This window comes from Sciurus vulgaris (assembly GCF_902686455.1).
Source record: "Sciurus vulgaris genome assembly, chromosome: 13".
NCBI lineage: Eukaryota > Metazoa > Chordata > Mammalia > Rodentia > Sciuridae > Sciurus > Sciurus vulgaris.
Window position 1 is genome coordinate 71,606,162 of NC_136474.1, and position 12,362 is coordinate 71,618,523.

General features: G+C 34.2%; 1 protein-coding gene across 15 annotated transcripts in view; it reads right to left on the reverse strand.

The window, feature by feature from the left end:
- The window catches only part of PIAS2 (protein inhibitor of activated STAT 2), an 89,745-nt gene that overhangs the window by 30,816 nt on the left and 46,567 nt on the right, over window positions 1–12,362 (reverse strand). For all 15 annotated transcript variants that reach the window (XR_013758729.1, XR_013758730.1, XR_013758731.1 and 12 more), the window contains 3 exons: window positions 10,482–10,616; window positions 8,786–8,891; window positions 6,282–6,355 (listed from right to left, as the gene is read on the reverse strand). Coding sequence is in view for 11 of the 15 variants with exons in the window: in XM_079108768.1 (XP_078964894.1) it covers window positions 6,282–6,355; window positions 8,786–8,891; window positions 10,482–10,616 (315 nt within the window). In the remaining 4 variants the exon portion in view is untranslated. The remainder of the gene's footprint in view (window positions 1–6,281; window positions 6,356–8,785; window positions 8,892–10,481; window positions 10,617–12,362) is intronic.

The following is a 12,362-nucleotide window of genomic DNA, read 5'->3' on the forward strand; positions in this document are numbered from 1 at the left end:
TTTTTAATTCCAAATTGCCTAAAGGTTTTTGAAAGAGCATTTCACTTTTTCAAAATAAGCAATGCATAAATGCACTGGTAGAAAAAGACACAATGAAAACAATACTTCTTCTCAACTGGTCCCCAGTTTTCCTATTTAAAGAAAATGTTTTTTCATAGATGTCCAATGCATAAATCACATAAATATTTAAGGAAATTATTTCCCCACAAATGATGGCATATTTTACACACAATTCTGCACCTTACCCAGTTGCATAATTTGGTGGCTATTATACACAAGTCAGTATATAAAAAGCTCCCATCATACAAAGGCATTATTATTTAATAGGTAAGTATACTAGTGATGGACATGTAAATTGTTTCCAATCTATCTTTTTTTCCTTGGGGTGGGGGAGAGGCAGTACACTGGGGATTGAACTCAGGGCACTAGACCAGTGAGTCACATCCCCAGTCCCAGTCCTATTTTATTTTGTTTAGAGACAGGATCTCACTGAGTTGCTTAGTGCCTCGCTTTTGCCAAGGCTGGCTTTGAAGTCAAGATCCTCCTGCCTCAGCTTCTAGAGTCGCTGGGATTACAGGCGTGCGCCACTGGGCCTGGCTGCTTCCAATCTTTGTAGTGAGAAAAGTTAAATACCTAGGAATTAAATTTTGAGGTCAAAGGGAAAGAACATGTATGATCTCAGTCCCAATGACACCTTCCATAGAGGTACCTACTCACTTATGCACACATTTACATGTTTAAATGTTTTTAGTTCCATGTGACCTTGTCAATAGTTATTGAATTATTTGATCTTTATGAGGTGAGAAATATTCCAAGAGTTGTAAACTACATTTCTGTTAAGAGGTAGAAGAGCCTCTTCTACTTCTAAGAGTCACCTGTGTTTCTAAGAACAATTGATTCATATATAGCCTTTCCTCAGTTTTTATTTGGTCATTAATCTTTTGTTATATATATAAAGAATTTCTTTACATGAGACACATCAGTGTGGTGTGTTTGATATAAGCTGAAGCATACTTTTCGTTTATGACAATTTTTTACTATTACATAATCAAATGTCAATTTTCAATGTACTTTTCTATAATTAAAATGTTTTGGGGGCTGGGGAGATAGCTCAGTCGGTAGAGTGCTTGCCTTGGAAGCACAAGGCAATGAGTTTGATTCCCAGCACCCAAAAAAAAAAAAGTTTTGTTCAACAGCTATTTTAATTGGTTTAGCTATTCTCCATCAACATATACATAATCCTCAATTGAGATCAGATCCTATTTTCTACATAACTCTTAAAATCTCCCCATATAGTTTCTTTACCAAAAATATCTCCACTTATAATCAGCTCTGGTAATTTGGTTCAAAGTGTTTCTTCTACTAGATCCTAAGCTCCACAAGGACAGGTTCTACATCTGCTGCCCACTGTAATTTCACTGTCCTAGCACTAACTAGCTCATAGTATGCGCTCAACATTTGCTGACTGGGCAGAAGAATGAATGACTGAAAAATGGCAAAGAGATATTAAAGGAAGAGGGGAGAACTTCTTCATATGCACTATAAAGTTTGGAAAATTTCATAACAAAATCAGAACATTCTTAATACTGCCTGGACAGTAGAGTTTTTAGGATGCCCCCCCCCCCTTTGGTTCATCTGTAATTGTCTAAGTGTTCTTAAATAAATACTAAGTTATTTTGTAATTTAAAAAGGAAACAATTTAGCCAAATTAACATGGCAATTACTAATGCTTACAGAATTTACCTACATGCAAGTTAAAGCTCTGAGGACTTTCCACTAATTCCAATAACACTTTTACTTACTATCATTTATTTATGGTACTGGAGACTGAATCCAGGGCCTCACAAATGCCAGGGAAGTACTCTACCACAGTGCTACATCCCCAATGCCTTTTTCCCCCTTCAGTTTTACTTCCAGACAGGATCTCACTATACTGCCCAGCCTGGCCCTGAACTTGAGATTCTCCTGCCTCTGTGTAGTTGTTTACAAGTGGGTACCACTGCATCCAGTCACACATTTACATTTAAACAATTACACCTTTTATATTTATAAATACAAAACAGTCCCCATTTTAAGAAAAAAAGGCACAAAGAATCAATCTAACACTACATGAAGTTAGAAATACGGCAGAGCCAAGATCTAGACCAAGCACTGTGCTATACTGCCTCTAGCTATACATCCATCTAGAATTCTAAAAGGCATATTAGAAGTGTTCAAGCAAGCATGCAGTGCACTATAACTCATCATCAAGAACAGAAAAAGGTCAGAATAAAACCTGAGAAAACTTCCCCTCTTAAATAAATACTAAGTATGTACTCCCATATTTTTCCTTCTTTAAGACAGATTGTTTCTTAAGTTACCTAGAATCTTACAATATGCTGTGAGTTTTTAATGGAAGCCTCCTATAATCCTCATAACCCTAAACCCAGAGAAACTGGCACCTCTATTTCTAAATTATGTTGAAGATACAGAAGTTCAAAGGCTAAAACAACTCACTCTCTCAGACACAGCTGGTAGAACTGTAGCACATATCCGAATGCTCCTCATGCCTTTAGATGCCCCTAGCTTTATAACATTACACATGGTACTAGTTTGGGAATTTAATCATCCATTTTTCCTATTATGCTAAACTTCTGATGTATTAGGAATGGATGCTGACTAAATGCCTATTTGGCAATCTATGAAACAATCATGAGCTTTTTTTTTAATCTTTCAAATGTAAAATGAATAGTTTTAATAGATTTTCTAAACCCAAACTATCTCTGCATTCCTGGTAGATACCCTTTGTTATCACATATTAAACAGTATTAGCATAAATATTTTACTTAAGACTTTTCAATCAATATAGGCAAATAATCACTAGAAGAGGTTGAATAAGTTACACTAACCCATTCAACAAAATGCCTACAATGATTAAAATAAGACATATCTACACACAGTAATGTATTTAGGATATAGTGTTAATTTAACAATAGCAAGCCACACAGTATATATAAGCACGTATTTTTTTCTAACATGCATATGACTATGAACATAAGGTTAAACTTACAAATATATCATTCCATTAGTAATATTACTTCAAATAGTAGGCCTTGAAAATTTAAATTTTTCACGTTTTACTGTTTTTATTCTAGTAAAATAATTCTATAATTAAAAATCTCAAGAGATAAAAATCAAATCTATCTTCCCTATCCCTCAATTCCCCAGCACGCCTACTCTGCAGGACACACTGAATTTCAGTAGCTGATAACACAAGGTAAAACTTCCATGCAAAAGTAAAATATTGGGCTGGGGAGATAGCTCAACTGGTAGAGTGCTTGCCTCACAATCACAAGGCCCTGAGTTCGATCCCAAGTACTGCAAAAAAAAAAAAAAAAAGTAAAATATTGTGTCCACAAATAAAACTATGCATGCTCAATCAGATCCCTCTTCAATCACTACTGTGAAATGACCTCCTGCGAGTCCTAAGGGCAGAGGTTTTAAGACTTCTCATTTTCCACACTCATATCTACTCTAAAGCATTTTATGAACATCTTATGAAATACAATAAACATTTCTTCCATCATGCTGAGCTATCTTTTCTCTTGTTTTTCCCAAATAAACCCAGGGTTCACTTCTTAACCTTTCTGAGTCCCTGGAATCCTTTCCCCCAACCCCTTCTCTATCTCCCATTACTGTATCAAATCCCATGTTATTTCCAGTTAGCTGGCTGGGACTCCATTCTGCTTTCTCTAATTGAAGCTAGAACCTTCTCTTCTTCAAAAACTACCTTAATCTGCAAATGTCTGTCAGTTATCTACCCACTGAATCTTATCAGGACACCTGTGTTTGATTTTGATTTATCCCATATTTACAATTTAGCTACCCAACCTATTTTAACATCACTTTGGCCTAAAGAGTCCCTCTCTTATAAAGTGCTCTGACAAAATCAAATAAGACAAATTCTGAGGAAAAGTAGTTCAGAAATAGACCTGTTGTCACTATACTAGCAGAGAAAAACATTTAAAGAACTTAACACAAGATAAAGAGACCAGGGATATAGGTCATAGCATATGCTTAACATGAGTGAAGCCTTAGCTTCAATCCCCAGCACCACAAAAATACGTAAATAATTAGGTGATTTAACTTCTTCTAATAATTGAAAAGTTAATTTTCTTAAAATTGTCAACTTTATTAAAACTGACACATTTGAAACGAACTGCTCCCTATTCTTACATCAAAGGAATGCTAACCACTCTGATATACTACTTCTGCTAAAATTAGAAGTCTGAGAATCCTTCAGTATGTTTGCCATTGTGTTTTGGATGATCTTATATAGAATGGGCAGTCTGTTTAAAGGAGAGTAAGGTTCTAAGAAAATAAGACTTACAGAAAATAGCATTGTAACACTGTAGAACTACACAAGTAAATTGTGCAGCAGCTTTCTTCCTGATAAAATAGCTTGATATACTAAAACATAAAGGTTATGATTTCCCTCTCCATGCCATGACTGAACACCTACAATATAGTATGCAATTAATGCTGAATATACTGGAGTTATTAATGATCATTAAAAAAACTATCAAACTACAACTCTTCTTAATCAAAAGACTAATTTCATTTGTGTCAATCTGTTATCAATTTTAATTTTAACATGAGAGGGAACAAAAGGTAACAAGGAGATCCTCAAACGCACGTCAGGAGCTTATGCAGAGCTTGTAAGTGGAGGAGGTTATGGGTTCAAGCAACTGTCTCCTAGAAACCCCAGGATACTAATGTCCTCCTCTGCTGGGGGTGCACAACTTCTGAGTTTGATAGCCACAGAGGTTAAGCAATCCCCATTTCACTAAATTCTACTACTACTATTTTTCAAAAAAGGGAAATTATTTTAAATTAATGATGATAAAAAATAAAATTTCAGGAAAAAAAATAACTGTAAACACCATATTCTAGGTTAACAGGAGGTACATTTATAATCAAGACATGTACATTTTAGCCCAATCTGGCAGCACACTTATTGGAAAAAAACCTGGAATACCATCCAAAGTCTAAAACTTTTATTTTTGTTCTACTACTAAATGTGTGCTTTAGGTTGCCCAACCTGTATCATTCTTGGTTTCCTCATCTACGAAATCACTACAACTGAGCTGGGGGTGCAGTTCAGTGGTATAGTGCTTGCTTAGCATGTGTGAAGCCTTGGCTTCAATCCCCATACACCTCCCCACACACACATACAATCGCACAGAGTCAAGACAACTACTCAATACAGGCTCGCTAAAACAGCTAAATAAGGAGCACAGAATAGGAACTCACGTCTGACACAACTTTATGTCCATTTTTTTAAAAAACTGGACTTTTCTCACAGTGGTGAGGAGTCATCAAATGCCCCTAAAACTACATTACAGATTCCTGAATCTATGAATTTTCTCCTAAATATCTTCTTATTGGAAAGGTCTTCCTTCCACTATACTAATTTACAGAAGCCTTCATCCCACTATCCCTATCCTTTCCCTTCTCCTCATATCTGGTAAGTATAATTTGCTGTTTTTTTCATGTGAGTTGGTTTATCTCTCAAACTAGAGATAAACTTTAGGTTTCCAACAATTCATGGCAAGTCCTCAGTATTTTCTTCCTGAATTAGCTCAGGCCAAACAGCAGGATCTCAGAATTGTTGAGTGATTTCTCACCTAAATTTCTACATAAGGATACACAAAATAAAATTATATAATTCAAAGAACATTGCAAAGACAACCTAACAATAAACCAATACCATCAATTAGCATTTATCAAGCCCTTGTTATTTTATTGATTTTTTTTCAATACCACATGTATTCTAACAAAAGAAGCCAGTTTTTACTATGTGGTTTTTTTTCTTGTTGTTTTAGTTTTTTTGTAGTTGTAAATGGACAGCATCCCTTTATTTTATTTGCTTATTTTCTTATGCAGTGCTAAGGATGGAACCCAGTGCCTCACACGTGGTAGGCAAGTGCTTTGCCACTGAGCTACAACCCCGTCCTACTATATGTTTATTAGTAGCTATGAATTATCTACAGTATTAAGTATGACAGATTATTATGAGCCTAATGCTATCTTTCTTCAATATAATAAATAGCCTTTAAATCTCTTCTGTCACTACCTGAAGAATACAAAGAATTATAATGCTTAATCATGAAGATTTCCAAGTAGTAAAAATAAGTTCAGAATTCTATCAAATTACATCATTCATTACTACAATTATTTTATAGGGAAATTAATCATTTATACAAAGTAAAATTCCCTAGAATATTTTGCAGTTTACTTACAGGACACATCAAGGATACTCGAAGACTAGTTGTAGCAATTTCACTATCTGGATCTGCAGTAAGTTTTTCTTTAACTTTAAAAAAAAGGGGGGGATACAATGAAAAGTTTTTAAATAATGGTGAATATGAGCTGAAACATAAAAATATCTTATTTTAACAATTTCCCAAACACTTCAAATAGGTCAAGAAATACAAAATGTTAAATACTAATGTATTAAATATATAACCATACTTTGGTATTAGGTTAAAGAATAATGAACAAACTTTAGATCACATATGTTTAAGTGAATTTTTAAGATTTCTTTTAATAACTAAAACTGATGGTAAAGAAGAGTTACAAAATAGAAAGTTGTTCTAAGACTTAAGAACAAAACAACTAGCAGAGAAACCTGGAATGCAGCAGTACGCTGAGCTTCAATGCTTTTCTAACAAATACTCATTACTATTCTTATTAGGCTACCCTAGTTGTTTCTAACAATTACTAAATTTGTAAAAAGATATAAAACCTCTTATAGCTTCTTGCTGAAGAACCTGTACAATGAAAACTTTAGAACACTGAAAAAAGAAACTGAAGAAGACCTCAGAAGATGGAAAGACCTCCCATGTTCATTGACAGGCAGAATTAATATTGTTAAAATGGCCCTACTACCAAAAGCAGTACACAGATTCAATGCAATCCCCATCAAAATACCAGTAACATTCTTCACAGAACTAGAAAAAACAGTCCTAAAATTGGTTTGGAATAATAAAAAATCTAGAATAGTTAAAGCAATTCTAAGCCAAAAAAGCAATGCTAGAGGCATTGCAATCCTGACTTCAAACTATATTACAAAGCTATAGTAACAAAAACTGCATGGTACTGGCATAAAACACAAACACAGACCAATGGTACAGAATAGAAGACACAAATAAACACATCTATAGTCATCTGATCCTTGACAAAAGTGCCAAAAATACACAGGGGGGTGAGGGGGAAGCAGGCTCTTCAACAAATGGTGCTCGGAAAACTGGTTATCCATATGCAGAGGAATGAAATAGATCCTTATCTCTCACCCTAGACAAAAATCAACTCAAAATGAATCAAAGACCTAAGAATTAAACAGAAATTATGCACCTTCTAGAAGAAAATATAGGGTCAATACTCCAGCTTGTAAGCACAAGCAATGACTTTCTGAACAAGACCCCTAAAGGTCAGGAAATAATGCCAAGAGTTAACAAATGGGATGGCATCAAATTTAAAAGCTTCTGCAAAGCAATTATGAATGTGATGAGAGAACCTACAGAAAGAAAAAAAAATCTTGCTACTGACAGAGCATTAATAGCTAGAAAACATAAAGAACTCAAAATCAAATAACCCAATTAATAAATGGGCAAATGAACTAAACAAGTCTCAAAAGAAGAAATACAAATGGCCAAGAAATACATGAAGAAACATTCAACATCATTAGCATTTAGGGAAATTCAAATTAAAACTACAGAGATTTCATCTCACACCAGTCAGAATAACGATCATCAATAATAGGGGCTGGAGTTATGGCTCAGTGGTAGAGCACTTGCCGAGTACATGTGAGGTACTGGGTATGATCCTCAGCACCACATAAAACATACATTGTGTTCATCTATGACTACAAATATTAAAAAAAAAAAAAAAGAATATAAACAATAATAAATGCTGGAGAAGATGTGGAGAAAAAGAAACACTTTACACCATTGGTGGGATTGTAAATTGTTACAACCACTATGGAAATCAGTATGGAGGGTCCTCAAAAGTACAGGAATGGAACATAGGACCCAGCTATACCACACCTTAGTATTTATCCTAAAAAATCAAAGTTATCAAACTATAGTGATACATGCTTATTCATGTTTACAGCTGCACAAGTCACAACAGCCAAACTATGGAACCAGCCCAGGAGCCCATCAATGAATGGGCGGATAAAAAAAAAAATGTGGTATATAGACAGATTAGAGTTTTATTCAGCCATAAAGAAAAATGAAATATGTCATTTGCAGGAAAACGGACAGAACTCAGGGCCATATTACGCAAAACAAGACAAATTCCAAAGGTCAAGGTTCATTGTGTTTTCTCCTGTGTGGAAGTTAGAGGAAAAAGGAAAAGATGGCTGGGAATCTCAGGAAAATCCAAGGGAGATGAGTAGAGGAAAGGGACGAGGGGTGGGAGATGAGATGGGAGGAGGCAAGTACTAGGGAATGATATTGGCCAAATTATATTGTTATATTGTGTTCATGTATGAATATGTAACAACAAATCATTATTATGTACATCTATTATGCACCGATAAAAACATGGAAAAATTATCTCATTTGACAACTAAAAATTACTATCTCAGGTAATATGTTTAATTTTTTTCAACGAGTTACTGTATATACAAGCTAATAACTACACAAATGTAATAAATATTATAAATACTGATGAGTATGTGACTTTTTTTTTTAATCCCATTACCATATCTCATGTGCTTGGTCTTTCAAGCATTACTTACTTAGTGCTCTGGAATGATCAGGGTTTCTAATACCTTTCATTTTTAATCTCTGTAGTAACATGGCTGATGTGAGTTGCCGTACAAGATACACAGACATGGAATAATTCTACAAAGAAAGATAATCTGTGTTAAAGGCTAGAGATAATATTCTCTTTACATAAAATGCTTATCTAAGAAACTCTGTTTCTAAAAATAACATTCAAAATAACTTCTAGGGCTGGGGTTGTGGTTCTGTGGTAGAGCGCTACCCTAGCATGTGTGAGGCACTGGGCTCAATTCTCAGCACCACATTAAAAATAAATAAATAAAATACAGGTATTGTGTTCGTCTACAACTAAAAAATATTTTAAAAAAGTAACTTCTAAAAAAAAAAAAAGTCAATTACTGGGAAGAGAGCAAAATCAACTAGACTACTTCAGGGAAGATAATGGCTCACTTATTCTAAAGGTATTTCTCTTATCACTTTAAAACATCCATGGGTTGGTATGGGATGGTATGGGATGGTAAATAGCGTGAATTAGTGGTTTTCAAACTGTTTACAGAACTTGTACCTTAGAGGCCACTATGAAAAATTAATTACAGTCAGAATCCTTTTATCTATTTATATAATGAGGCTCTCATATTTTCATTTAAAAAATGCAGAAACAAGTTCAAATAGTGGTATGAATTAACACTTCACAATCAAGAGTTTGAATGTTTTAATTCTATTACCAAATGCTCAAAAATTCTACTTTAACATTTCGCCCACATACCCACATTCATGCAATTGATTCCACAGTAAATAAAATACTTTTGATAATGCCAAACAAAATATTTTAAATTCATTTCAGTGTTCTTTTAAATACCTAATACTCAATATGCTATGCAAATTTTAGGTCCATTAATCATTTTAATTACAAAGAACAAATACCATTCCCATTATATGGCAAATCTATGAAGTCTTCAATGTCAATAATAATTTATTTAAAAATCTGTAAGTTATTTCCAGTTCTGTAACTACCCTGGTAGTGAAACAAAATTTCTGGTATAAACATGTGCCTCACATGTTTTCACCCACAAAACAAAATATTACACTTTACTTCCATGAAACAGGAACTAAAGTTGATACTTAGATATTAACTGAAATCTCTTTATTTGTTAACAAGTACTTCTAAAATGTATATTCCCTGTGATATTAATCATTCTTATAATTGATATAATTCATTTTGAGACAAAATCAGCACAAAGTCACATTTATCAATGTGAAGGTATAGAGAAAATAATTTTAAGTGAACACTTTTATAAAAGATGGTCATGTTATGTGGCTGTTTACGTAAAGGCAGGAACATATTGTTTCTGATCACGTAAGTACATTCAATTGTTTCCACCAAAGACTGATCATGCTCTGTCCTTTGCTTCTCCTTCATGGATACTAATCATCCAAAGCTTCCAGGATTTTAAGATACTACTACACACATACAAACTGTGATTAAATCATTACCTTAAGGACTATAAACATATACATTTCTTACCCAGAAAATAGAGATGATACTAAAGAAACCTCAGAGTTAAAAGGTTTTAACCTTAAAAATATCTATACTACCATCCTTGAATTGAAAATGATTGCTTTTTAGAGATTACAATCAGAAAAGTAGAGCTAGTTTAACCTAAGAAAAAACAAAAAACAGCAACTTCTAGGGGATGAGAGAATATTTACCTTTCCAATTTCAGATGCCCAAGAAATGGAAATCTGGTTTGGCACAGCTGAAGACAACCTAACTAACGATGTAATATTCAAGGGACGTCCAGGGCGCTTCTGTTCAATCCCATTTTTAGGTGGTGGTGCATAGCCCTGTAACCATAAGAAATTTATTTTAAATTCTCTGTAAACATTTTCTCCAAAATAGACACAGAATCTTGTCTAATTTCAGTTACAATTTTAATTTTAAACTGGAAATCACATGATCCAGAAAAATAGAATAATAAAAATCAATGTTTCCTAATTAAAATTAAAGATGCTAATACAAATCTTCTTCCTTTTTACAAGAAACCAAATTTTACAGATAAAATCTCACTTCTTTATAATAAGTCACCTTAGGAGATCCCATTCAAAATGTTTTAATGGGTGGGAAAGAGGGAGGACAAACTTAAACCAGGTCAAGTGCACACCTGTAATTCCAGCTACTTGAGAGGCTGAAGCAGGAAGATCATCAAGTTGCCTCCCTGTGCAACTCTGACCCCATCTCAAAAACTAAAAAGAGCTAGACATATAAATCAGTAGTATAGCAAGCATGAGGCTCTGGGTCAAATCCCCAGCACCACAAAATAAAACAGAGCAGGGGTGAAAAAAACAGGTCAAGCCAATGAACAAAATTCATCACTATTTCAGTTGGTATCAAATTGGATTTTCTCTTAACAATAAACATAATTTTGTTGTGTTTTAATGGCAATAGGAACTGAACTCAAGGGTCTGACATCCCCAACACCCTTTTTAATTTTGAGATAAGGTCTAAATTGTGGAGGCTGGCCTCAAATTTGTGATCCTCCTGCCTCAGCCTTCTGAGTGGCTAGATTTAGAGGTGTGCACCACCGTGCCTGGCAACATAAGCACTTTTGATTCATGTATATTCAATTTGCAATTACTCAAAGAGTTTATACGTTATGATTTTCAGGTTATATATTTTCAAATACATATTGCATAAAATCAAAGTTTCTTAGCTTCAGTAACATCTATGTATTAAAAAGCAGGCATTACATTTCATTAATGGTCTGATACCTTTCATGTAGTTTAATTATGTACCACTGAAAAGGAAAAAACACTAAGTTAATGAGGCAAATGAGTGTATCACTTATTTTTGTACACATATCAAGGAAATATAAGCAAAATGAATTGACCAACATATTATTTTAGGACATAGAGATGAATCTTCTGAATCAATTTTCACACAGACATCAAAGCATGTTTTTCCAAATGATATTCTCTTATATGTGAACGAGAGCTGTAGAGATAAAACAATCTCTTAAGACTGCTTTTCTTCTTGCTAACACCTCAGATTTCCTTGCAAGTCTCTAACATCATTTACTACATGAGTTATGCTAATAACAATCTGGATCTTATGAGAATGACGACAAAAGGCTTTCAGACAACAACCAGAATTCACCCTCCTTCCTTAAAATACCTTTTAATTGCCTGTTGACTGAGAAGCTGAGGGCACGCAGCTAATCAATCAAGCCAGAGGAATAGCACCAAAGTTGTAAAAGTAAAGGCAGGCGATGACATAACATCATAGCTGCCACATCAGCAACCATAAGACTTTGAGTATTTCAGCAATGTTGAATTGTATACCTTACAAAGAACTCTGTACTGGTGATATTATAGAGTAGAACTAAGGAACACATCCCAGTTGTCTACTACAACTTAGGAAAATCCTTCACTGTCTTATAGAGGAAGAATAGTAATTAAGTGGGAATCTACATAACTCTTACTCTACAACATGCAACAAAATTTTGAATATCATCAAAACTGATTGAGCAGCTGAGTACAGTGACTCAGGAGGCTAATATTGCAAGTTCAAGGCCAGTCTCAGCAACTTAGCAA